At 36.8% G+C, this 26,896-nt stretch overlaps 1 protein-coding gene across 2 annotated transcripts in view; it reads left to right on the forward strand.

Moving 5' to 3' along the window:
• The window catches only part of Tlk1 (tousled like kinase 1), a 108,682-nt gene that overhangs the window by 58,098 nt on the left and 23,688 nt on the right, over positions 1 to 26,896 (forward strand). For both annotated transcript variants that reach the window (XR_005286121.2, XM_038335832.2), the window contains exons 4-11: positions 4,638 to 4,713; positions 8,742 to 8,788; positions 11,756 to 11,851; positions 13,679 to 13,768; positions 14,816 to 14,908; positions 19,135 to 19,245; positions 19,344 to 19,480; positions 23,465 to 23,653. Coding sequence is in view for 1 of the 2 variants with exons in the window: in XM_038335832.2 (XP_038191760.1) it covers positions 4,638 to 4,713; positions 8,742 to 8,788; positions 11,756 to 11,851; positions 13,679 to 13,768; positions 14,816 to 14,908; positions 19,135 to 19,245; positions 19,344 to 19,480; positions 23,465 to 23,653 (839 nt within the window). In the remaining variant the exon portion in view is untranslated. The remainder of the gene's footprint in view (positions 1 to 4,637; positions 4,714 to 8,741; positions 8,789 to 11,755; positions 11,852 to 13,678; positions 13,769 to 14,815; positions 14,909 to 19,134; positions 19,246 to 19,343; positions 19,481 to 23,464; positions 23,654 to 26,896) is intronic.

Genomic DNA, 26,896 nt, shown 5'->3' on the forward strand with positions numbered 1-26,896 from the left:
TCTGCTTTTGTGGCTTGAAAGCTGCTGACAAGATAATTTGGATAAGGGAGAAAGTTCAACTTGATTCTATTTTATGGTGCATTCTACTTAGCGAAGTCTTAAAGGGAAAGCCAGAGAAAAGAAAATGTCAATAAACAGTTATGCTACATAATGAGAAGATGGCACTCTAAATCACCAAATTACTGTCCACTAATATTGAAGACATAGTTTTAAGTTTCCCAGGTGAAAGCTTAGGTTAGAATGGTAGGATAGTAAGTAACATGGTTGTTAGAACTCAGGTCTTAGATGCTGGACATGTCATGTAAAAGACAGTGAAATGTGCAGACTTGAAAAAGTGTAACTGTTCACATTGGAGTGTGGTTACCCACTTCCTTCTTGCTGGTGCTCTCACACTTCAATATTATGGTATTGTCATGTAATAGGAGCAATATGTCATAGACTAGAGTACACTCGAAGTAGCTAATGTTTTTATTTACTTAGAGTAACATGGAAAAACTTTGATTTGATGATGTTTCCAAAGCATTGAATATATAAACTTTTATGGTAGGTTTTAGAGTTATCAGGATAACAGATTTCCATTGAGAGGTCAATGTTTCTTGCAAAGATTTCCAGATAATAGTTCATTATTAAGTTTTGTTTCTTTTTCAGAGATGGACTACTCAAATTCCAGGTCATTATAGTTGAAAATATCCTTGAATTAGAATGTCCATATTTCATAATAAATTTTACAAAAATCTAAATAAAACATCAATGAAGCAATAACAATTTCACAGCAGAATTTGCTATATTCTGATCTGGTTCTTAAAATTTAGAGAAAACAAAATTTCTTTTAAAAATTATTATTTAACTTGTATGGATATTTTGTGGGCACGTATCCCTGAACACCACATTCAAACTTGTCCTTTCAAAGGTAGAGGATGTGAGGTCCCCTGGAACTGGAGTTACGGTCAGCTGTGTACCTTCATGTGGGTGCTGGGAGTTGAGTCCTGGTCCTCTGAAAGAGCAGTGCTCTTAACTGAGCAATTTTTCCAGCCCCGAAAACAGAATATTTTGCACATTTCACATTCTTGGGGAGGGGGTATTAATTTGCATTGACTGTTTTTGTAAGGATTGAGGTTTTGATATGTACTGTTAAGTAACAAAGATTTCTTTCTCCATCATTATTATTTCTCAATCTAGTTTAACAAATTCTGCCAAAAAATGTGGTTAACAATTGAGCACTGGGTGCAGGATGGCTTAGTGGTTAAGAGCCCATGTTGTTCTCGTGGAGGACCCTACTTCAGTTCCCAGTCTCTGTATGTGGGTTTACAATGATCTTTTATTCCAGTTCCAGGGAATCTGATTCAATCTTGTGACCTCTGCAGGTACCAGGCTTGTACATGGTGTACATACATACATACATACATACATACATACATACATACAGGCAAAACACCCATACACATAAACTAAAATTCAAAAAATAAAGATTGAACACTATTCTTAGCAGCTGTAGGTAAAAGTTGGGTTACAGTAACCATCCTTGAATTTGGTGTGTGGATATAAATCATTCAGACAGACAATGAATTGTACTTTTGGAGTCAGTCATTGGCTTGATGAATATTTCACTAACGATACTTAGTATAACTTCTTTGTGTTTAAAGTGTTTCTAATTTCTTTTTTTTTTTTTTTTTTTTTTTTTTTTTTTGGTTTTTTGAGACAGGGTTTCCCTGTAGTTTCTAGAGCCTGTCCTGGAGCTAGCTCTTGTAGACCAGGCTGGCCTCGAATGTTTCTAATTTCTTAAAGGTTTAGTTGGAAAGAAATTAAATATAGCCCTGTTAGCTATTAGTGATTTTTGTTAATATATTATCTGATGTGTTGCATGTTTTGTTAGGCTTCGTGAACTCTAAATAGAAGGAGAGCGAAGGGCAGTACCTACCCCCTTCCCGTTGATTGCTGTAACTCTTTGTGGGGTGCGTTTATTGGGAAAACTTTAATGATCTCACCTGAGACTTGTAGAGATAATCCATAATGATTTATGCCCTTCGTTTTGCCACAGCACTAGGATTCTGTGTTCTTGTCTCAGCTTTATTTTCATTGAAGAAAGACAGTTTCACATTTTAGCGTAAACCAAGAAACCACATGATTAACTATAAAAGTTTTATTTAAATAAACACTTAAGTTTAAATGAAATTATAACTTTAATTATATCACCTCTAGAGTACTTTAAAATTTGCTTTTCTTTTTCGAGCAAATTTTCAACTGCTAGGAAACACTTTGTAAATTTCTGCCATATGAGTTCAAATGTCTTGGAACATTAAATGCCAGAGTAGTGTGTTTCAAACCTGGCGTTCGTAAAGCTAAACTGTTTTACGAGTGCTAGCCTTTCCTTCATTTTTCTCCTGACCACTCTTCTACTGTGTGTTGGAATTCTCGGGCCTTTATAATCATGTATTATTTTCTCCTCACTCTAAAACAAATCCAACTTTGCCTTCTCTGTTCATCCTTACTGAGGTCACCTAGTAAGTTGGAAAAGGAAGAAAATGAAAGAAAAATGACAGTGTGATAAGAAATTGCTTTCTGATGTAACACAACAGTGATAATAGTTCATAATGGATGAAGGGTTTATTAGTCTATTCAGGACTTATGGTAACTGGACTATAAACATATTATATTCTGTACAACTCCAAGTATATCCACAAAGTGAAAGATTTGCACACGGGAGAAACGTTAGGAGAATCCCAGAAGGACAGAAGGTCTGCACTCAATAGCCATGTTCACTTTACAAGCTAAGTGTGTCGTGACCTCACAGTCTGTCTCTCACTTTAGACAGTCCTCTGAACTTTACCACTCGTTTCTACGCCTTTGTACATTCTAGTTTAAAGATTTTAGACTTGTCCTTTTTTTCTTCCTTTGTCGTTCCTCAAACTCCCATCTCATTTGAGATGAACCTCGTGGCTTTTCTTCTTTACTGTAATCGTGACTTCACTACTCCACCTCCTTTAAGTGAAGTTACCATTTCCTCAAAGAAATATTTCATTTCCTCCTACTGAGAAATTGCGTTCAGAGGGGGAAAAGCCTTTATAAGTACTTCTTTATATGCCTTTCAAAAATTATCTTGAATATTATTATTGAATGTACTGTGTAATGAATTTTTTCCCAAATATGTGTGAGAATTTGTATGTAATATACCACCATCCCATCCCAGCCCTCTTGTGATAGCTGGAGTATTAGCACTTTAATGGTTTGCACTAAACAAATCTGTTTGCCTCTTGTGAATACATTACCCTTTCTCCTTAGAAATGTAACGATCTTATCCTGTGTAAACCAGTGTTCCTTGGGGTAAACCAGAAAATACTGATTCTAGTATTACTTTCAGAATTAAATTTTATGATTTTTTTTGTTTGTTTAGTCAAAACCTAAAGATAGAATTCAGTAGGATCTTGGTGTGCTTTACATTCAGTGTGACGTTAACTTACTCTGAAAAATCTTATTTTCTTAGGTGTTAGATACATTTGTTATAGGCTGGGTGAGGTGATCCACACCTTTAATCTCAGCACTCAAGAGGCAGAGGCAGGAGAATCACTGTAAGTTCAAGGCCAGTCTGGTCTATGTAGCAAGTTCCAGACCAACCAAATTTACATAGTGGGCCCCCCCCGCATATATATATTTGTTGGCATAGATTTTTGGAAGAAATATTAATAAATTATTATTGGAACACTTGCTTTTATTTTAATACAGGATTAGGATTCTTCATAAAGATGTTAACAAAATTTTTTGTTTGTTGTACCCTAAAAGATTTACAGGGTTTCCTTAACCATCTATGGATTGTAAAGTAAAAAACTTAAGAGATAATGTGTAATGGGTAGGTGTGTAGTTATGTTTTGAAATACCTTGCCATTAATTCATTTAGTTTTTGATTCAGGGCATGTAGCGTGTCAAATAGAGAAAATTTAAAGAGCATTTGGACTTTAGGATTGCACAAAACTAAATGTGATTTGAATTCCTGATAGATAGCACTAGTAGTGCAAACCTTGAGTAAGTTATTAAGTAGTCATATATTTGTCTAGAAATAACTACATGCAAGTCTAATCTCAGCACTGAAGAGATAGAGGCAGATGGATATCTGTCTCAAAAAATAATATAAACCATACTCAGATTATGGATTATACAAAAACATGCAATCAGAGTTGATTTATTGGCCATTTTTTGCTCACCATTGGTTTAGAGCATAATCCATGTGCTTACTATAATTGTTCTTGAATAATAATTGCCAGGCATCCAAGTAAATGGTCTCTTAGTTTGGGTTGAGTATGTCAGTTTGTGCCTATCCCTATTTCCTCATTGAAATTTACTTTTTTATAGAAAAATATATTAGTAGTAAAAAAAAAAAACAGGAAACAGTTAATTTTCCTCTTTACTTAAGAATATTAAGGGCTAATTCTCAGATTTCTCGTTTTCCCTTAAGCCAAATTCTATAAATGTGAACTTTAGTTATAATTTCTAAATAGATTGCATGTCAGTGATTTCATTTGCATCCTGTGAGCACTGTTGAATGCTTTATTTGGCCTCAAAAGTAAAGATGATTTTTACATTGACAGTAATAATTTTGCATATTAAGAGCATAATTTAAAATTTTGTTAACTTATTTTCCTTAGACACCAGAGAAGAAACAATCTGAGTCATCCAGGGGAAGAAAGAGAAAAGCAGAAAGTCAGAATGAAAGTAGTCAGGGTAAGCAGACGCCGTCTTCCTTCAGAGACCGTGCATACTTATAATGCATCACTCAGGACTGCAACTGTTGAATAAGTGCTTTGTGGTTTGCAAATTTTATATCTATTATATATTCTCTGCATTTATAATAGCTAAGGACTGTACTTCACATAGAAATAATAAAAGCATGAACCTGCAGGCCTTTGTACTGTATGTAGGTAGTTAGCTCATGGTTACTATGTAGGGACTTTGACATTTCCTTGCTATTCATTTGGGCCTAGAATCTGGTAAGCATTTCTTTATCTTCTTAACTTTTCCTTTTTCTTATGAATTACAATATTAAAATAGCTTTTAAAGTACAAGTTTTATATCTCACTTTAAAACAAGCAACCTATTCTCTTCTTTATTAAGAAAATAATTGCAAGAATAATTACACTACCTGTTTTTTGTTATGCCCATTTCATCCTTTTATATCTGCTTTTTGTGATAGAAACTTAAAGTTATTTTTATTAGGCTGAATATGATCTCTTCTAAAAATTTTCTCTGTGAGTATAGTGTATGTGCATAGGTGTTTGCAAGTGAGTGTGCTTGTGCACGTGTACAAAAGAGAGTGTTGTGTGCCAGGGTTCCTCTTTCTCTGCCTCGTTCTTTGAGGTAGGGTCTCTTCCTTGAACCTAGGGCTCATTTTTCTTGCTTGGGCTGGAAGCCAGCAAGCCCCTGAAATCCTCATGTTCCCACCCTGCTTGGAGTGAGGTTACGGGTGTATGTAAGGTGCCTGCCTTGTTACGTGGGTGCTGGAATTCATCAGTTCTGGGGCCTGAACATAAATTCACATAATAACAGTAAGAACTTTTAGCCACTGAGCCAGCACTCCAGCCCAGATGATGCGATTTCTTCTAATAGATGCCATACTGATACTACTATTTATTTTGGGCCCTTAGAAGATGTACAGTATAATGTATAATGATGATTTTATACATAGAGTTACATGTTTTGGAGCTTGTTTCTAGCCATAAGGTCTAGGCTTATGAGCTGCTTTACCGCATACATGTAGCATTGAAATCAAAGGGTGTATTGCAGCAGTTGTCTGGGGAATGGAAGGGCTTCGTCTACGGCATTTTTAAGGTGTGAAGTGTGTTCAGCCTCACTTTGCAGTTGCTCCCTTTTTTCTTGTAGTAGCCATCCAACCTGTGATTAGTGGGCATGGAACTTCATTTTAAAGGTACATTAACTTATTTCAGCAACAGACTGACAAGATCTTAAAAGTAAACCCCTAAATAGGATGAGGCTTCCAAACTGGTTTAGTTACCTTGTTAATGGTTTGTGTTTTAGGGGCCATTGGTTAAAGGCACCATCCACCAAGCCCGACGGCTTGAGTTCAACCCTTGTACTATGTTTGCCACCTTCCACTCCACACATTCCCAAACACTAAATACATTTAATAAAAAAGAATCCAGGCCTTTTATCTGTCTGGTCTGCAGCCCACAGAAATGCCTGGTCTTCTGGGTGAAGATCGTTGCCTACTTAGATCTCAGCATCTTTTCTCACTGAACGTATGTTTTAGAATGACACTGGCTTATTATGTTTCCTTCCCAACTCTCCTTAAAGTGACCTTCAAGCCCAGAAGTAAACCTTCAAACCTTCTTTGTCACCTCTTGACTATGTTAAGTCATGTTTACATTCCATAGCCAGTACTATATAGTAGAAATACTTAGTGCTTTTAAGAAATCAGACCTGGGGCTGGAGAGATTGCTCATTGGTTAAGAGCATTACCTGCTCTTCCAAAGGTCCTGAGTTCAATTCCCAGCAACCACATGGTGGCTCACAACCATCTGTAATGAGGTCTGGTGCCCTCTTTTGGCCTGCAGGAATACATGCAGACAGAATACTATATACATAATAAATGAATAAATTTTTTAAAAAAGAAGAAATCAGACCTGTCTCTGAAACTGGTAGTGGGGTAACTTTTCTCCTTAATCATAATGTACTTTGTAGGAATTGTTCCTGATTAAAATTAGACTTAAACAAGGGAAAGAAAACATGGAGGGGGTCTATATAGGAGCAGGTTCCTCTGGAAATTCAATATCTCATTCATAGAATATATATACACATAATATATATATGTGTGTGTGTGAATATATATATGAAAGGCTATAACATAAAAATTTGGGTTCATTTAGTAGAAAAGAATTAGGGAAATAGCTTTTAGGTAGGCATCCCAAAACATCCCTTCTCTTTATTAAGACTCAGAGTCTTCAGGGATGTTACCAGAGACAGAAAGAACATTCCATGGGATAAAGTCACTGCAATCCAACTGACTGCTAAAAAAAAATTGTATGAAATTTTTGTCAAAATTTCTGGAGAGCAGACTGGAGAAATGGTTCGGCAGTTAAGAACACTAGCTGCTGTTCCAGAAGTCCTGAGTTTAATTCCCAGCAACCACATGGTGGCTCACAACCATCAGTAGTGAGATCTGGTGCCCACTTCTGGCCTGCAGGCATACACTCAGGCAGAACACTGTATACATAATAAATAAATTAATCTTTAAAAAAATTTCTGGATAGCAACTGTTTTCCCAAGCCCTTATTTTAAAAAAAATCTCAATTTTGTTTAAGACTGTTGGACCTTAAGTACAGAGTTTGTTCACAATCCCTGGCACCTAAGATGTATTTGTTACACTAGTAAGACATCTCAGTGTGTTGTGGCATTTGCCTCCAAACATGTCTGAGTTTTATTTCTAGCACTCACATGGTAGAAGGAGAGCATTGATTCCCACAAGTTGTCCTCTAGCAGGTGTGCACACATACTGTGCACAAACACAAATAATATAAAACCAAAAAGTTAAGGGAATTAAATGAGCACATAATAATAAGTCAGAATTGAATTGATGTCTATTTATATAATGCAAAGCATTGACTGATATTACTAGATTTTCTGTTTACTACTTGAAGTCATGTATTCTCCACAATTAAAATTCAAGAATGAACCCCTCCTTCCTAAAACAAAAGAAATACCATCTTTCTTAATAATAAAATAAAATAAAAACAAAAGACTAATGGAGAATGCATTTTAAGTCAGAACACGTAAGGAACAGTATGACCTGTGTTGACTCTACTTATCAATATGGCCATAAGAACAGTTACTTAAATACAGAGTTTTAAACATATGTCCTCTTAAGCTGCAGCAAATACATTTTGGAAAACATAGGGAGACCCTAAATCAAAAAAGAAAAGCTGAAGTAAAGAAAAATCAAAACATTTTACAAAATAACATTGACAATAAGTATGTTGTTGTTTGCCCAAAATATTAGATTTGGGTTTGTATCTACTGAAGCTGAGTTTTTTTTTTTTTTTTTTTTTTTTTTTTTTTTTGGTTTTTCGAGACAGGGTTTCTCTGTGGCTTTGGAGCCTGTCCTGGAACTAGCTCTTGTAGACCAGGCTGGTCTCGAACTCACAGAGATCCGCCTGCCTCTGCCTCCCGAGTGCTGGGATTAAAGGCGTGCGCCACCACCGCCCGGCTGAAGCTGAGTTTTTTATTATTATTATTTTATTATTTTTATCATCATCATCATCAAAGTGTTTGTTAAGTTTGTCAGATAAAGTTGCCACTATCCTTTTCAGTTTATTGATTTTCTTTTCTGAGATTAATAGATACTAAGCGATATTAATAATGTTTTTAATACCAAGTTCCCTTTGTTGAGGAGGTCGCCATGGGGCTCCGTGGTAGCAAATGCTTAACATATCAGAAGCCCTGGGCCCAGCTGGGAAAGGGAGAAAGGTTGGGTGAGAAGGAAGTAGGAAACCCTTAATGTTATTTATCTATCTTTCAGTAATTGGTACTTTCATAAATTGGCATGTATCTTAAAATGTAATTTTATTAAATTTTATAAATTTGTAAAGATTGTTTTTATTACTTATCATTACCTTGCTAAAATGCTACATACTTTTAAATTAAATAAATTTAATTTGTTTTAATTTGTCACTTTTTTCTCTTTTATGGGAGATAATCATGACTGACTTTTAAATCTATACCTTTTGTTTTGTTTTTAGGAAAAAGTATTGGGGGACGTGGCCACAAGATTAGCGACTATTTTGAAGTAAGTTTGTTGGGAATTATTTCCGGTTCCTAATTCAGTATAGTTCTTCTACAAGCTGAAAATCATTTCTTTGAAGCACAAAGTCAGCTTTTGAGAAGAATGTTGGTATTGTGTAAATTTTTTTTTTTTTTTAAGGAACATTAACGTTTCAGAGTGCTTCTTCACGTACTTGTAGGTAAAGGTAGCCGCTAGTTTTCTGTTTGCAGACAGGGGAACTGCAGACAACCCGCTGTCTTACTGCTTCTATCAGCATGGGCTTTCTCCTCTCTTGGCTACAGTGAGCTCTGTGGATGGAGATTAAATAATTGGTAGGGATGTGGCTCTGAAGAAGCGCTGAAAAAGATAGCTATGCTTTTAGTCCTTCTTTATCTAGACTATTTCCTTGCTTCTGCATACTTTGGTTTCCAGTTTCTATTTGAAAAGATTGATTTGCGTGTTAAAACAACAAATGTTACCTCAGTAGAAAAAGATGTCTTCACTTGAGAGTGAGAGCAGAATTGGCTGATTAGGACGACAGCTAAATTCAGACAGCATAAAAATAAAAATCCCCCAAAGTTTTTTGTTTTTTTTTTTTTTGTTTTTTTTTTTTTTTGTGAGGAGAGGATGTTTTTTTGGGAGTTACAGAATCCAGTGTAAATGTTTCTAACCCGAAACTAACTACTGCCCTTTAGTTGACTTGAGCCACTCACAGTGAATATCATTAAGAATTTGTGCTTGAGGGTAGAGATAAATAATCAAATAATCATAGTCTCTGGAATGCCTACTATGTACTGGATGATAAGCTAAGCACTAGTTTGTCGGGAGCCCTGTAGCCTCGTCTCGATCAGCCTGCTACAGGGCAAGGCATCTGTGGAAACAGACTCTTAACTTGTCGAGGACTAGTAGTCCATGGGACAGCGTAGGACTTTGCAAAACTCATGCAACTTGCAGGCTCTTTTCTCTCTCATTTAATTGGTGATTCTTTGGGTCGTTTTTAGTTTTACTTTGTCAGTCACACATGCAAGAGCTGTAATTTTCCCTGGAAGTTCTGCTCTTTCTCAAATATTTTCCCCAAAGTTTCGGCAGGGGGTTAATGCTTTTCAAATCTCTTATCTGGAATTTCTAACTAAAACTCACAATCCTGGGACCTTTTCTGGCTCATTGGAGACAATTTTGAGAAAACAGCACTCGGAGTGTTAACCATGTCTCACCATCTGAAAAGGGGAGTAGGGCGTGCAGACACAGAATAAGGAAAAGCCTCAGGAATGTGCCTGGTGCCAGCTGCTGAGAGTTGGTTCCCTGGACAGCAAGCGTATAGAGTCAATGATGGGATCTAGTATGATCCAGTGGGAAAAAAATATAGTGTACGATATCGGATGGAAAGATCATCTTTACCATACACGGGAGCTCATATTGTGGGATGGGAAAAGAGCACCTTATCAAGTCTGCCTTTTACAGAGAGACTGAGACGTGGAACCCTCTGGAGGAAAGGGAAATGTATAAAAGCATATCTTGCAAACATAAAAGAAGAGTTTGAATTTTGTTGTCCTTAAAGCATTGTGCCTTTTTTTTTTTTTTAAAGCTTTGTCACCACAAGTAGCTGCCAGCTGACATCAGTGCTGCAGAGCAGGATGTGTCTGGCTGGATATTTAGTTAAGCCTGCAAAGATGCTGCACTCTGTGTCTAGAATAAGGCTGTGCAGGAGGGGGAAAGTGTATTTGGGCAACCATAAAGGGGAACAGTGGGACTTTCTATAATGATTATAATGTAGTTCTTAAACTATGATGTATAAAAGTCAAAAATAGGAGCCAAAAATAAAACTGTTCATGTAATCCTGGTAAGAAAAATTCTATCTAAATATAAAGACGACTCAAGCAATTTGGGACCACTTGAGTACAGTCCACTTGGTAGTCAGAATTTTTCCTTGTGCTGACACCCCTTCCCTGTCTAAGGACCTGAATCCTGTTGGAGGCTGGACCCCAGCACTAGATGAAGTGAGTGAAGAAAAGTTTTTGGGTTGTAGGAAGTTGTTTAGTAAACACACTAGCTAGTTCCCATTTCTACCGTTCATATCAAGCTTAAGTTAAAACTTAATAAAAGATGGCTGGGCAGTGGTGGTTCACACTTTTAAACCAGCAGAGGCAGAAGCAGGATGGTCTCCGTGAGTTTAAGGTCAGCCTGGTCTACAGAGTCAGTTTCAGGACAAGCCAGGATTGCACAAAGAAACCTTGTCTAAAAAAATAATAATAGTAATAATAATGATAATAGTAACAATATTAATAAAAGATGGAGTAGACAATAAACTACTAAGAGGAACCAAGCATCAGTGAAATGTTTTCTTCTGGTCTTGGTACAGAGGCATGAACTAGGAGGAAAGTGCTGTGGAAAAGGTTGTTGACTTCTGTGTGCAACAGAGGCGAGACCTCCATAGGAAAGAAAGGGATCTGTAAAGGTTTTGTTGTTAGGGGGAAAGGACTTATAGAGTTATATTATTTACTGCAGTAGATATTGGAGCACTTAACATATCTTGTGAACAATGATCTAAGGTGGTTGTGTTCACTAAAATCATGTGTAAAATATATATTTTTTTAAATTCTTGGGGTTAGAGACTTACTGGTTTTCTTTAATAGAAAATTTATAGAAAAACTACTAAGCTTTGGAGGAAAAACAAAGAATACGTTCATTTTGGTGGTGATTTGTCTTTAAGTGGACCACAATAACAAATCAGAGTCAGAAGATAAAGTAGTAGACATTGTTATATGATGTAGTCTTAGGCTTTGTATAGCTGGCCTTGCTCTTGCTTTTTCTGGACCCATTTAAATGACTTTAATTTTATCTGAAGCAAAGTATAGTTAGGTCTGGGGATGCAGACCATCTGTGTAAGACCCTTGGTTCACTCCCCTGTACCACAAATAAAATAAGGTATATATAAATTAATTCCTCAGAAGTCTAAAATACCAATTATGCTTTCCCAATTCTCTTTCTCAGTACCAGGGTGGAAATGGCTCAAGTCCGGTGAGAGGCGTCCCTCCTGCAATCCGTTCTCCGCAGAACTCGCACTCACATTCCACTCCTTCCGCATCTGTAAGTTTTTACTAGCCAAAGATTTTACTAGGCATTGTCTTTGTCTTAGAGGTTATGTATAGTTAATAATTTATAATGTGTTGTTTTGTTGTTAACTTTTATATAGTCATATATTTTTTTTTTTTTAAAGAGAAATCACTTCCGTTCATGAGTTGAATCATCTTTAGTGGTCCGATTCTTCTGGAACTTTTGTTGTTGAAAGTGATGTTTTTAGTCATTGTGTTGCATGCCTGTAATGCCCACACTTTAAAGAGATGAAAGCAAGTTGGATTAGGAGTTTAAGATGGGGCTGGAGCGGTGGCTCAGTGTTTAAGAGCACTCTAGCTGTTACTCCACAAGACCTAGGTTCGATTCCTAACATTCACATGATGGCTTATAAACATCTATAACTCTAGTTCCAGGGAATCTGGTCTCCACAGGTACCAGGAACTCATGTTGTGCACAGACATACATTCAGGCAAAACACCCATGCACATAAAATAAGTAAATAATTTTATTTTAAAAAACAGGAACTAGACGTCATCAGCTATAGAGGGAGTTGGAGGTTGTTGTGGGCTACTTGAGACCCTGTCTCGGGATTTTAAAATATGAGTTTCTTAGAATGAAGCTTTCCTGAATTGACTAAATGTATCCAGTAGTGTTATTCTATTAAGAAAAAAGTTCTGTAGTGTTTGTCGGGGCTAAAGTAAGTGTTGTAGCATCTCTCTCTCTCTCTATGTATTCAGTTGTTAATTTCTGATTTTTAACTTTGTTATTGATTAAATTTCTTAACATAAAAGCAATCATGAATCATCTAGGGGAATTCTTAATAAAAAGTCTGTTCTGTTCAGCATAGGAGAAAGATGTTAAAATTAGCTTGTAACTTTAACAGTTTGTTTCTAACATTTTAAGACAGAAGTTTTATGTGTATTGTTTTGCATCTTAGATTTTATTTTTCATTTACTTGGAAGTTGATTATTTAACCAGAAAAATAAAAGTTGACTTAGTTTTTTGAAGATGAATTATAAATTCATAAATTATAAAAAGTAGAATTAATTACTCAAGCACCCTTTTGTTATTTTCTACATCTTCTTCTACTCCTTGTCTGTAAACATACTTAGTGTGTCTCACACATTTTGTTCACTGGGATCCTGTATGTTGCCATTTGCAAAGGAAGCCTGAAGATTCAACTTTGAAAGCTGAGATAGTATTGATACAGTGTTGCCATCCACTGCTTTCTCTTTTAAACTGACAACTACATAAACTGTAAAACTAATAGATATGATTTCAGAGTTATTATGACCATGCATTATTAGTCTAGTACTAAGAAGTCTGTTCAGACCTTTTATGCTTGATTTCTTCTTTCTCTCTTCTCTTTTCATCCCCCTCTCTCACTCGCTTTTCTCCCTCCCTCCATCTCTCCCTTCCTTCCTTTCTGTTTCTTTGTGTAAGACAGGACCTCACTGTAGCCATATCTCCCCTGGGACTCACAGAGAGCTGCCTGCTTTTGCCTCCCAAGTACTGAGTTTAAAGATATGAGCTACCATGCTCAGTGATTCCTTCTTTTAGTGAGGATAATCTGTTTAATATTTTTGTCTCAGAATGATTTGGCTATACTTTGTTTATAAAGCATTAAGGTTTTATGGATCTTGAATGTAAGCTCCCCTTTGGTTAAGGAATGTATGGTTTTTCACATTGGGCCTCAATGTAGGATGAACTCAAGAATGCTCACTGGTTAAATAAATGATGATAAAAAGTTTTTAAAAGGTATTACAAGGTAAAAATGTTATTGCTGAGTAGAAACTTTTTTTTTTAAGCTAAGGTAGAAATTTTAACCGTATTTTCTAGGTTCGACCGAATAGCCCTTCTCCTACTGCATTAGCTTTTGGGGACCACCCTGTTATACAACCAAAGCAGTTATCCTTTAAGATCACTCAGGTAAGTAATAGCTTTAAAATTTTGCTGTCACTTAGGAGACTTTTGGCCATGTTTATTTTTTAAAATGTTTATAGTTCTGAATATAATTGTAAAGTAAAATTAAGCATAAGAGCTAACTTACTGAACTCAAATGTTTTCAGGATGCACCCGAGCAAATGTCTCGGGCAATAAAACACCCAGAACAGACACCATGTGTCAGCTTTGCTCACTGAATAGTTCCCCCTTAATATCTAAGTTATCTTCATGATGCTGTCGTGTGATGCTCATGGTAGAGTCCATTTTAGTGTCCACTTAGAAGAATCACTTAGGTCAAAATGCCATTATTACTACTGTTAACGTTCAGTTTCATTAATTTTGAACACAGATTACACTTTTTGTAGGGGTTGTTTTTGTTTTGCTTTGCTTTGTGGTGCTGGGGTCTTGTGCAAGTGAAAAGCAGATGCTCTACCACTAAACTGAATGCCTAGCCCATACTGTCTTGTCTGTCTCTTTGTTCATTTGTTTATATATTTATTTTTCACATATATCAGTTTCTGGCTAATGTATTTTCAGACTTGGAATTGAAGAGTGGGTCTGTGAGTTGAGCACCCTGGCTCCACAACAGTGTATTTCCATGAAACTTCCCAGGCCGTATACAAATTGTTTTGCACATATTGAAACGTTCTTTGAGCTGGGTGTAGTGTTTCAGGCCTTTAATCCCAACCCTCCCAAGGCAGAGGGATACTGATCTCTATGAGTTCTAGGCCAGCCAGATCAAAGTATGTCTACCATATAAATATGAGCAGTTTTTGCTTGTCTGTTGTAAACAGTCTAAAAACTAATTTAGCAGAGTAAAAGATTCTCCAGGTCTTTGTATAGTGTAAAGCATTTATATAAGAACTTTAATCAGTTATACACAAGGTTTTCACATTTATACTTTATACTAAGATATCTGTTTACATAGCACATACTGCTTTTCTTTGCTGTTTGAAGTTGGTAAAATCTGCCTTCACATTTATGTGTAGAGTGTATATGATAGAGATAATAAAGTGGTTTTCTTTCATTTAGACTGATCTTACAATGCTGAAATTGGCAGCATTAGAAAGTAATAAAAATCAGGACCTGGAGAAGAAGGAAGGTCGAATAGATGATTTGCTCAGGGTAAGTAATATGTCACGGAGGGGAAATTATGCGACTTATTTTGACAACAACGAAACTATTAAGAAAATATTAAATGTGGCAAAATGTTTCGTATTTTAAAACAGTAAGCTTCTTCTAGTACTATATGTATTGTAAGCCTCTGTAAGTACCTACATACTTGTATACAGAGACACACATTTCTAATTGAAAATGCACACTTTTGATGGGTGGCAGCGCGTGTCTTTAATTTTAGCACTTGGGGGCAGAGGCAGATGGATCTGTGTGAGTTCTAGGCCACGCTGGTCTACAGAGCGAGTTCTACGACAGCTTGGGTTACACAGAGAAAGCCTGTTGGGTGGGGGAAAAACTAGCTTTATACATTTTTTTATTTGATTATTTACCCACCAGTCAGATGCTCATTTACTATTAAATCGTTTATTTCTCTCTGCCTTCCATCTAATACCAGTGAAGATGGAATTACTGCCATAGTCCTGTGAGATTTTCAATGGAAACTTTAATTTCAAAAATAAATTCAGGAACTGGTGGATAAGAGCACTTGTTACTCTTGCACAGAGTCCTTGGTTGGGTTCCCAGAACCCACATGGTGGCTCACAACCCTCTGTAGGTTTCCTCAGCCACTTCCTGCATGTGCTACACAGATATACATGCAGGCAAGACACTCATAAACATAAAATGAAACTACAGGTATGTAAATAAATAAATCTAAGCTGTTAGGTAAGTGACTTAGATAAAGGTGCTTGCTGTGCAAGCCTGGACACCTAAGTTGGATCCCCAGAATCTACATAAAGGTGGAAGGAGAGAACTGACTTCACAAAGTTGTGAATTGTACACAAACACTGTGGCATGCTCATTCACACCTCAGACACACATACATCATTCACACATACAATAAAATTTAAAAATACACCTAAAAGTATACTTAGAACGTAAGGCATAAAGCAGGATTTCTTGTCCCTTGCTACTCATTAGGATCACCAGGCAGAAGTACTAATTTTCAACTCTACCTTGTGGAGTTCTAATTAAATTGATGTGACATAGCTTGGATGTCACATCCCTTACTGGTAACCACTCTTCTGACAACAGTGTTCAGCCTTCCTTTGTGTTTCTTTATAATTGTGGTGTGTGTCTTCATCCATCTCCTTGTAGACAGGGTCTCTAATTGACCTGAAACTCACCAATTAGGCTAGACTAGCTGGCCATTGAGTCCCTGGAATCCTCCTGTCTCTCCTCCCCTGTACTGGAATTACAAGCCTGTACCATGGGTTCTGGGGATCAAAATCTGTTTCTTGGACTTGTAAGCACTTTGTTGACTGAGTCGTCTTTCCAGCCACTGGATTAACACTTGATTGCTTGTTGAAATTATCCTGTATGGGTTCTTTGCTCGAGCATTGTTTTCATTCGCACCACGTTGGTGAGTAACATAAGAGTAACTCGATCTGTTACTTTCCATTGCTGTGGCAAAATCCATGAGCAGATGTACTTAAAGGAAGGGTTTTGTGGGTTCACAGTTTTCACACGTTTTAGTCAGGTTTCTTGGCTTTGTTTTCCTGGGCCCATCTACAGGAGCATCGTGGTGGGAGGACGTAGGCAAAGCAAGGGGTAAAGTAAGCAATAGAGTACTGCTTACTTTAGCTGCCAGGAAAGGAAGCAGAGAAACAAGTGGGTCACACACAAGACATAATCTAAATTCAGCCCTCCTCCCAGGGATGTAATTCCTCTATAGGACCCACTATTAAAGTCAGTTTATTGGTTAATCCTCTGATGAAGTTAAAGCTCCCATGATCCAGTCACCTCAAGGCTGTCATCTATCATCAACTGTCAACCATCCCTTTAAAACACGAACCATTGGGGGCTGATTTTATAGACTCAAACCTTAAGCTTTGGTTTGTTCCTTCCAGTTTCTACACTAAGACTCTAAGGAGTATACCATAATTTGCATGATGCTCCCAATTTTGGCTGGTGTTTTGTTTCTGATTTTTCTAATACAAAGAATTCTGCTAAGAAAGTCTCAATACATGTCTCCTAGGGCAAATGCAAGATTTTCCTCTGTTGTAAGTATAGGAAACAAGACAATCGAGAACACAGGACATACACATCTTGTACATTATAATACCAAGTGATTGTGTTAATGTAGCAGAACTATGGCTCATGGTCTGTGCCAGGTCCTAGTGTGGCAAGAGTGAAAACACCATTCGTTCTTCCTGTCAACATTGATGACCAGCTGTAACCTGCTCTTGTGCTTTTGTTACACATTCCTGTTTGTTAAAATCATCATAGTTACTCGTCTAGTTTTCTGTGAAATAGAGAGATAGTGTCTCATCATAGCTTAGCTGAGGCTGACCTTGAATTTCTGATCCCTTTGCCTTTATATTCCAAGTGCCAGGATTAGAGATGAATGCCATCACACCCAATTGTGGTGTGTGTGTGCGCACGCGTGTCTGTGCACATGTACCTGTGCATGTGCGTGCGGGTATTAGAGATCAAATCCAGGACCTTTCCTAGTTTGCAGTTTTTAGGGTGTTTTGTTTTGTTTTGTTTTTTTTGTATGTTGGCTTCTTCCACTTTGTGAGATGTCTTTTTATTACTTTGTGTTGTTTTTTTGTACATCACTGATGATTATATATGTTTTCACATTACTAAATATCTTAGGTTTATACTTTGTATGTATTAAATTATTATCAAAGATACCAAAAGAAGCAATTGTAAGAGTCTAAGCATGTTCTGCAGAGGTCATGAAAGTGAAAGAGCCAGGAAGGGGGAAGAAGAAGGAAAGGGAGAATGTAATTATAATCTAAAATTTTTTTTTTTTTTTTTTTTTTTTTTTTTTTTTTTTTTTTTTTTTTTTTGGTTTTTCGAGACAGGGTTTCGATCTTTCAGTACAATTCTTTTGATTGAACTGGAATTGGTTTGTATATTGGTATAGTGTGAAAATAGGGTTTCATTTTAATTTCTTTCTATATTGATAACCAGCTATCCAGTTGAATTAAAAATTCATTCTTAGACTAGAGGCTCCACCATTAAATCTTATTTCCATATGCAGTGCTCCTCCTGCTGTCCCTGTCCCTTTATTCTGTTTTGTGTATTCCTAAATAAATACTCAGATACTATTTTAGTGCTTAGTAGTAGTCTTTGTTGGTATCACAATATAAATTACATGAAATATAAATGTACTTTTGGAAAGAACAAAAGTAATAGCCTTTTGGTTTTTGTGTGAATGGCCTAGACTTGTGGATCTTAGATAGTACCTAGCAGTAGCAGTGGCAGCATTGCTAGAGAAAGTGAAATTCCCAGGCTCTCCTCTAGACCTTGTGATTCAGAAAATTTGTGGGGTGGGATATTTGGGCAGACCACAAGAGTAATTCTCTTCCTGTAATGGCAAACTAGTCAGACTCTCTGGAATTAGAGAGAGGCCTCCTCTTTGAGCCTATAGCTGCCTGCAGAGCGAACAGAATTAGTAGCCTATTCACAGCAGGCTGGAAGTAGTTAATTGATCAACAAATTACACTCTTGTCCCGTTTAGTAGAGAAAGTGTTGTGAGAGATCAGGTCGAGTGAGAGAAGAAAGTCACATCCTCTCTTAAATGCATGACGCACATGATCTACCATTTTCTTTCTTTCTTTTTTTTTTTTTTTTGGTTTTTTCGAGACAGGGTTTCCCTGTAGTTTCTAGAGCCTGTCCTGGAACTAGCTCTTGTAGACCAGGCTGGCCTCGAACTCACAAAGATCCTTCTGCCTCTGCCTCCCGAGTGCTGGGATTAAAGGCGTGCGCCACCACTGCCCGGCTCTACCATTTTCTTTTTAGCTGCTTTATACTACTTCCATTTAGAAATAAGGGAACTGGGTGAGTGTTGGTGGCACACACCTTTATTTAGTCCCAGCGCTCAGGAGGCAGATAGATCTCTGAGTTTGAGGCCAGCCTGGTCTGCAGAGTGGGTTTCAAGATAGTTAGGGCTACAGAGAATCCCTGTCATGAAAAAACAAAGAGAGAGAAAAAAAGAAAGAGAAACTGAACTTAGATTCACATTATGTAACCAAATTATATACCTTGGAATATACATGTCTAGAAAGTATATATAAATTTTCTGTATTTTCTACTATGCAGTTGAATTAATGTTTAATAGTAAATAGACTTTTGGTGTTTATATAATTTATTCAAAACACTAAAACCATTACTAAGATTTTCATATACACTGATGCTATATCTTTCATTTTGTGCTGATGTTCTAGGCCAACTGTGATCTCAGGCGGCAAATAGATGATCAACAAAAATTACTTGAAAAATACAAAGAACGATTAAATAAGTGCATATCAATGAGTAAGAAACTTCTTATTGAGAAGGTGAGTTAGCACTAAATTTTCCTTTCCCTCAGTACCTTCCTTTGCCTTGTATGCTTTTAAAATCCGAGTGAATGTAATTGTTTTTTCCCTCGTTTCAGAGTACACAAGAAAAATTGTCAAGCAGAGAGAAGAGTATGCAAGATCGGCTTCGCCTTGGGCACTTTACAACAGTCAGACACGGCGCTTCTTTTACTGAGCAGTGGACAGATGGTTTTGCATTTCAAAATCTTGTGAAGTTAGTGATGGTTACATTTTTCAATTATGTGCATATGTGTGTGTGAGTGCAGAGGCCTGTGGAGGCCAGAGGCATCAGAGCTGAAGTAACAGACAGCTTTGAACCACCAGATGTGGATGCTGGGATTGAACTCTTGTCCTTTGAAAGAGGAATGTGTGTTCTTAAGCCTTCAGCCACCTCTTTAGCCCCCATTGTTGCATTTTTACAAATTAGTAGTTTGGATTTTCACTACTTTTAAGAATTACAGATTTGGAATTATGTTCTGCATCTCCTTAACTATTTGAATGTATAAAACTTAGCACATATGAAAAGAATAACAGCTCAGTAATTAACAGAATTCTTATATAATTAGCTTTCATCTAAAGAGTACAATGTGTTTTCCTTTTAAATAAAATAACTTTTTGAACATTTTGTGTATGGGCCAGAGGTCTTTCCACCTTGTCTTTTGAGATAGGGTCTCTTACTGAGACTCAGTGTTTATATCCAGCAATCCCTTCACCACGGAGTCATCTTGCTTGCCCCTCTTTTTCTCTAAACTTGATTTTCCAGAGTAAAAACAACCCCCTAACTTTATTGGTGAGTGTGTGTGTGTGTGTGTGTGTGTGTGTTACTACTACTACTACTGAAAGAAAAAAAAGTGGCTAGAAGTTTTATACTGACTGAAAAATGTTTGGCTCTGTCTCCTGGAATTTATTTTTTAATGGCCCTTGTGTTGCTCAAGTTGCTCTTGAATTCCTAGACTTAACTGACCTCCTTTCTCGGCCTTCTGAGTTCTGGGACTATAGGTGCATAACACTTTGCCCACCTTTTTACTTTTGTCTCATTCCCCCATTCCTTAGGTGGTAAAGATCGCCCTGATCTCTGTGCCTTAGGAGAAGAGTTTTTCTCTTGCCTCAGCTATAAGCACCTCACACATTAGTTGAACTATACATGACTAGCATTTCAGTGCTAAACTGTAAAACAAAGAAATTGTTGCCACTTTTTTTTTTTTAAAAAGTTCACATGGTGATCGGTAAGGATGCATTGGCTATTTGTGTGTCTGGGAGCTAGGACCATGATCCTGTCTTTTGTTTTTTGCCTTGATGTAAATCCTGGAGTGTAGTGGTGTCAGTGTCTCCACCAACTTTCCAAGAACGCAGCCTGTTTCACATCATGTCAGATTAGTATTGCTGTTTCAAACATATACTCACAAAGTAGCCTAGTCCTGCCCCCTGACTCTCAACGGGTGTATTTAACTTTTGTTAAACAGCTGTTCTAAGTATTAGCTTATCATAATGAAAGAATCTCTACAAACCTAATCCATGTGGGGTTTAATTCTGCGGCTAGTTAAAGGTTGTTAATAAGTAGTATAAGTGGCCAGAATTGAGGTACTGAGTCACTTATGAGAATACAGAAATAATATTGGGAGGAAGATAAAGTTTTGACAGTTAAGATGGACAGATATTCTAGATGCACAGGTATTATTGACACTTGAGCTACCATACTGAATGCAAAACTAGAGAACAGGAAATGGATTTGAGATGAAAAACCTTAATTTTTAGTATTCTGTTAGCTAGAATCTCTGCTACTGAACTCAGCCCTGACTGTCTTACAGTAATATACATATTAGGGACTAAAAATATGGATACTGTTCCAGAGGACCCAGGTTCAATTCCCAGCACTTACATAGCAGTTTACAATCATTTGTAATTCTAGTCCCAGGACATCCTGTGTTCTCTTTTGGCATCTGCAGACACCGTGGATGCATGTGATACACACACACACACACACGTGTGTGTGTGTGCGTATGTATGTATATATATACACACACATATATATATATACACATGTACATACATACATGTGGACCAAACACCCATACTCATAAGAGAAAAGTAATTTAAGAAACAAAATGTTATTATTACAGCCAGTAGTTGTTTCTCAGAACAAAATTCTTTGTATATGCTGATTACTTTGCATATTACTGATCAACACTGATTGCCAATTACAGAGTGTTGCTACAGGATGCTCACATTAATTGTTAATAACCCAAAGTGGTTAGAAAATTAGGAGAGAAATCTCTGAGCCCCACGTAATCCTGAATAACCAGGTATCCACTGTATCTGTCCCATTCATTTTTTTTTAACTTGCCACTAGGCTGTTTATTTATACTTAGAACCTGTTCTGAAATACATTTAAGATTTACTTTTTGATTGTTTTTGTTTGGGATTCTGGGTATCTGACCGAAAGGCCCCCACATAGTGGACAAGTGCCATTCTACGTCCCTCCCTGCTCCTCCTCAAATTTACTTTTCATTAAGTAAGACCACGTTCAATTGCTTCTACATCTGAATGGAAACAGAACTCACATATCATTCTTGCAGAATTTCTATCTTGGTTCTTGATTCTTTTTCTTGTGTCTTAGCTCTCCTCCCCAGTGAGGCCACAGAAAAGTAGTGTGTGCAAACCAGCGCTCAGTCACGAAGTCAGAGCTCTGGAGTGTGTTGTGGTGGGGCAAAACATTGGGCTTGCTCTAAACCTCAGTAGCATGACCATGTAGAGTTTTAACATTTTCTGTCTTGACATGGTGGGAGACCTGAAAGGAACACAGTTACTCTTACTGTCAGGATAAACTTATTGTGTTAGAGAATGAGCAAGTTGTTCCTCTCTTAGCTGTTGAGATGACTCATCAGGTAAAGACACTTGCACCAAGCTTGATGACCTGAGTTCTGTCCTTGGGACCCACACAGTCCCAAATAGAAAAGACTCTCAACTTCTACATATGTGCTTCTGACCTCCACACGTGTTCCCCTAACTTTTTGGTGGAAATTTTGCTCTGTGACTTAAATTGCTTTTGAACTTACGACCTCTTGCCCCAATATACGCACATGCTGAGATGACAGGTCTACGGCCAGCCTATAATTCTGTATTAGACATAATATCTGTCAGTTTTTAGAATCTAAACTCTTTGGGAAATTGTTTTAGAATCTTTAGTGGGAAGTGCTAAAATTTTTCAGTTTTGTAATTTTCCTGCTTTTTTTTTTATATATTTTCAGTTCCCCTCTCCATTAAGGTCAAGTTTTATTTCAGAATGTCAATTGCATTACTATAATTTCTTTTAAGAAAGTGACACTTCATATTAAAATTTCACTTGCCTTTTATAAGCTTTTCTAGAAATATTAATGCTGAGTGATAAATTATCTTTAAAATCTACCCCAGACTTTCATTGTTTGAGGCTTGGTTTTTGTTTTGTTTTGTTTTTAGCCCATTTATCCAACTGAATCTTACTGTATATACTAGTATGGTTTGATCACCATGCTTAATAGTAAGGATACAATAGACCAAACTAACCAAACTCATTCCAAGGAAGTATCTGTGGGAATGGTATTTGTTAGTAAGGGGAAGATGCTGTGAAATCCTATGTGGCCACACACTTGTCTAAAGATTTAGGGGACACCACTTCATTTGAAGACTGTGTGAAGTGAGACCTGTAGTTTATTTTGATTCACTGAGTGTGCTGAGCAAAAATGGCGCTGCTCTTAAGAGCTCTTGGCTGCTCTTCCAGAGGACCTAGCACCTAGAGTGTGGTTCCTAGCGTGCAGGCAATGACTCACAACCTTCTGTAAGTTCTCCTCATCTGACCTCTACACAAACCAAGCATACTTGTAATGCACATATGTATATATACAGGGAACAGTCTCGGTTGTGTTGGTGCATGCCTTTAATCCCAACACTTGGGAGGTATAGGTCGGTGGATCTCGGTAAGTTCAAGGCCATCCAGGTTCCAGGCCAGCCAAGGCTACACGATGAGGTCCTGTCTAAAAATCAAATGAGTAAACCACTCATACACATAAATTAAGTAAATGTTTAAAAATTTAAAAAAGAATGGAACCAAAAGAATACAGATTTAAATTATGTGATTGTTTCTTATGATGTATTTTTCCATTTTTTAATTGCAGAAAGTAATGGGAGATTAATATGACTCTGTTTGTTCATTTTTACACAGACAACAAGAATGGGTAAATCAACAAAGGGAAGATATTGAACGGCAAAGGAAACTTCTCGCCAAACGCAAACCTCCCACAGCTAATAATTCTCAGGCACCTGCTACCAATTCTGAACCAAAACAGAGAAAAAACAAGGCAGTCAATGGAGCAGAAAATGATCCCTTTGTTAGACCAAATTTACCACAACTGTAAGCCTCTGTTTTAAATTTCTCTCTTAACATTGTTAACAGTTAGCCATTATTCATAATTAATATGGTACAAACAAAAATAATTATAGTCAGAGAAGATGTTAATTGAAAAGTTATCTCTGACCTTTAGCTCCAAGTTTGAATTTTTAAGTGGAGAGTGGGATCTACTCCTTTTGTGTATCTGAATCAGTTGACGGTACCAATCTAGCATTAAAATTAATGAGTCATTGAAGTGCTTTGCAATTATTTTCCAAACCTATGAGCTCAGTTCACAGGGAGTTGCAGATAGTTGTGTCTATTTAAATTTTTTGTGTCGATTACTTTTTGTAATTCATAGGATAATAGCGCTTTAAAAAGTTGCATATTATAGAAAATTTAGAAAAAAAATTTGTATGGGTGAAGATGTAGGTACTCTTGTTTTGCGGAGCTACGTTCTCCTCTGTTGAAAGATAATACCCTGACCCTCACCTCTGCCATGCCAGTGACTTCTAAAAGCAGTAAGCAGAACAAAGCCCTCATTACATTATAAGTACATGGTAATTCCAACCAGTCTCTCCACACATAAAATGGACCTGCTTTGTGTTTTCTGCACCAGTTATTTACCCCATTTTCTTGCATGTTCTTCATTCATTAATCTTTGTCTTCTTTTTTTCTCACCTCTGCTTTTTTTTTTTTTTTTTATTATTTTTGTTGAATCCTTTGCTTTCATCTTTATCTCCCTTTGTTGCCAGGCTAGGATTGCATTTCAGGGCTCAAGCTGTATTCCTCCCCCTGGTTTCCAAAAATTTGATACTGCATGTACAGACCACCCATGCCTGGCTTCTTCAAAATCCATCTTAAAAGCATTTCTTCAAGTCATCTCTAATCTTCAGCTGCAGTTAGTCCAGTGACTGTTATTTTAGAAAACAACTTGGAGCCATACTTAGTAGCAGAGGCGCTATCTTAAAGTTTTGGCTTTTAACTCTGCTGTGTAGACTCCTGGTCCTTTAACTCTGAAGCAGTATTTTATAGTTCTTCATATAAAAGTCTTTAACTAGGATCTCTGTGAGTTCAAGGCCAGCCTGGTCTACAAGAGCTAGTTCCAGGACAGGCTCCAAAGCCATAGAGAAACCCTATCTCCAAAACAAAACAAAACAAAAAAAGTCTTTAGCTGATTTAAATTTATTTCTAGAGCTTTTAATTTGAATACTGTTGAATGCATGTTGAAATGGGGATTGTTTATCATCTATGGCTGTTTGTTTCTAGTATGTAGAAGTGATGATTTCTATGTGTTCTTTCATATCTTAGAGCATCACAGAATTTATTTTTTATTTTATTATATTATTTTTTATCAGGGTTTTTTATTCTTTTGCTTGTCTTTAGTTTGTTTTTTGTTTGCTTGTTTGTTTTTGTTTTGTTTTAAAAAAAAAACCATGTTGAGTTCTTCCTATACAGTTAGGATATATTTGTTTCTTATTTACTTCCAGTATAGTAGTGGAAGTGGGCCTCCTGTCCTGTCCCTGACCTTAGGGAGAACTGTTTCTTTTTGTGTTACAAATATTTTCTGTATTCCTACTTGAATTTCTAAGACAGACTACATCTCATTTCCTCCGTCTTTCATGCTGTCGTCTTAAAAATGTGCATGGCTTCTGATGAAATATCCAGTAACCCTTTTCTGGTTTTTAATAATCGGAGGAGTTGTGCGCACACCTCTTAACAGGCTGACTAATCCTGTAATTTGTGTTGTGCAACTTTGAGGCTTCAGGTTGGTTTTCCTGCTTGAACAATATCCTTAAAACATGGAATGATAAGTTTCTTTTAAAATGAATAGTTGCTGGTTTCTGTTATTTTGTTACCTAACTCTAATACTGGTAAGTTTTTAATCCAGCGCTTAGGAGGCAGAGGCAAGTGGGCCTCTGAATCTAAGGCCAGCCTGGCTTCTCAGAGCTGTACTGTGAGACATGCGCCAAAATGAAGTAAAGATTCTCACTCACTCACTATGGAAAGTTATCATTGCCAGGTTTAAATTGTTTACTTTCAGAGTTAAAAAATGAGCATAAACCTATTGATAGCTTTATTTAGGAGCATTCTAAAGCTCCTAAATAGATAAGCTTGTGTTTATCTATAATAAGTAGTAGAAGCTACCTACCTATTATCTGTTGTTAATAATTTGATGGGTCTACAAGAGCTAGTTCCAGGACAGGCTCTAAAGCCACAGAGAAACCCTGTCTCGAAAAACAAAAAACAAAAAACAAAAAAAAAATAATAATAATAATAATAATAATTTGATGGGTACAATTTGTATGGGAAGAAGTGAGCTATATGTTTCCATTTATGTATGCATAAAAGATTTGGTAAGTAACATGACAAATTGACTTGCTTAAAAGTGTAAATCACGTCAAGGCACATAATAAAAAAATATGGTGACTTTAAGCTGTTGATTGTTAACATTGTCTGCTTAGCTATTATTGTGAATGAGAGCCTGATTCACCAGATTATTTGATCTCTTTATATTTATTTCCTTCTCCTTTTAAGATACATTTTGTGTGTGTGTGAGAGAGAGACAGACAGACATGTAAAATTCCCTGAAGAGAGTATTTAAACAGCTGTAATCATAAATGTTAAGGAAATTAGAAGCCTGCAAACTTAAGACAGTAATATCCATCACTTGAAGATGGATTGAAAAAACTCTGGCAATCTGTATGCGTTGGAGCTTTAACTTTGGTTTCCAAATACCAAGTTTTAACTGTATTTTATAATTCAGGTTTCTAAGAAATTAGTGTATTCCTTTATTTAACCAGCTTTTAAAATTTTAAATAGTTAACAAAATTCTGAGTCATTTTGTGATAAAGCCCATTTTTAAAAAAAAAGATGCATTTATTTATTATGTATACAGTGTTCTGCCTGCATGTGTACCTGTAGGCCAGAAGAGGATGCCAGACCTTATTATAGATGGTTGTGAGCCACCATGTGGTTGCTGGAAATTGAACTCAGGACTTCTGGAAGAGCAGCCAGTGCTCTTAACTGCTGAGCCATCTCTCCAGCCCTAAAGTTATACTTTATAAGACTAGGAAACCATGTTAGTAGGTAAACTTGTACCTATGGCATATCGGCACATCCAGAAGCTGTTGGCTATTATTTTCCTCACTCTGTTTACTGTAGCCTCTCTCCATCCACATGTGCATTGCAGCAGTTCCTTCTGCTGTTTTGTTTGTGACAGAGTAACTTTTAGCCTAAGGATTTCCGTGATTTAGGCTTCAAGTT

Source organism: Arvicola amphibius, chromosome 7 (assembly GCF_903992535.2).
Source record: "Arvicola amphibius chromosome 7, mArvAmp1.2, whole genome shotgun sequence".
Lineage (NCBI taxonomy): Eukaryota > Metazoa > Chordata > Mammalia > Rodentia > Cricetidae > Arvicola > Arvicola amphibius.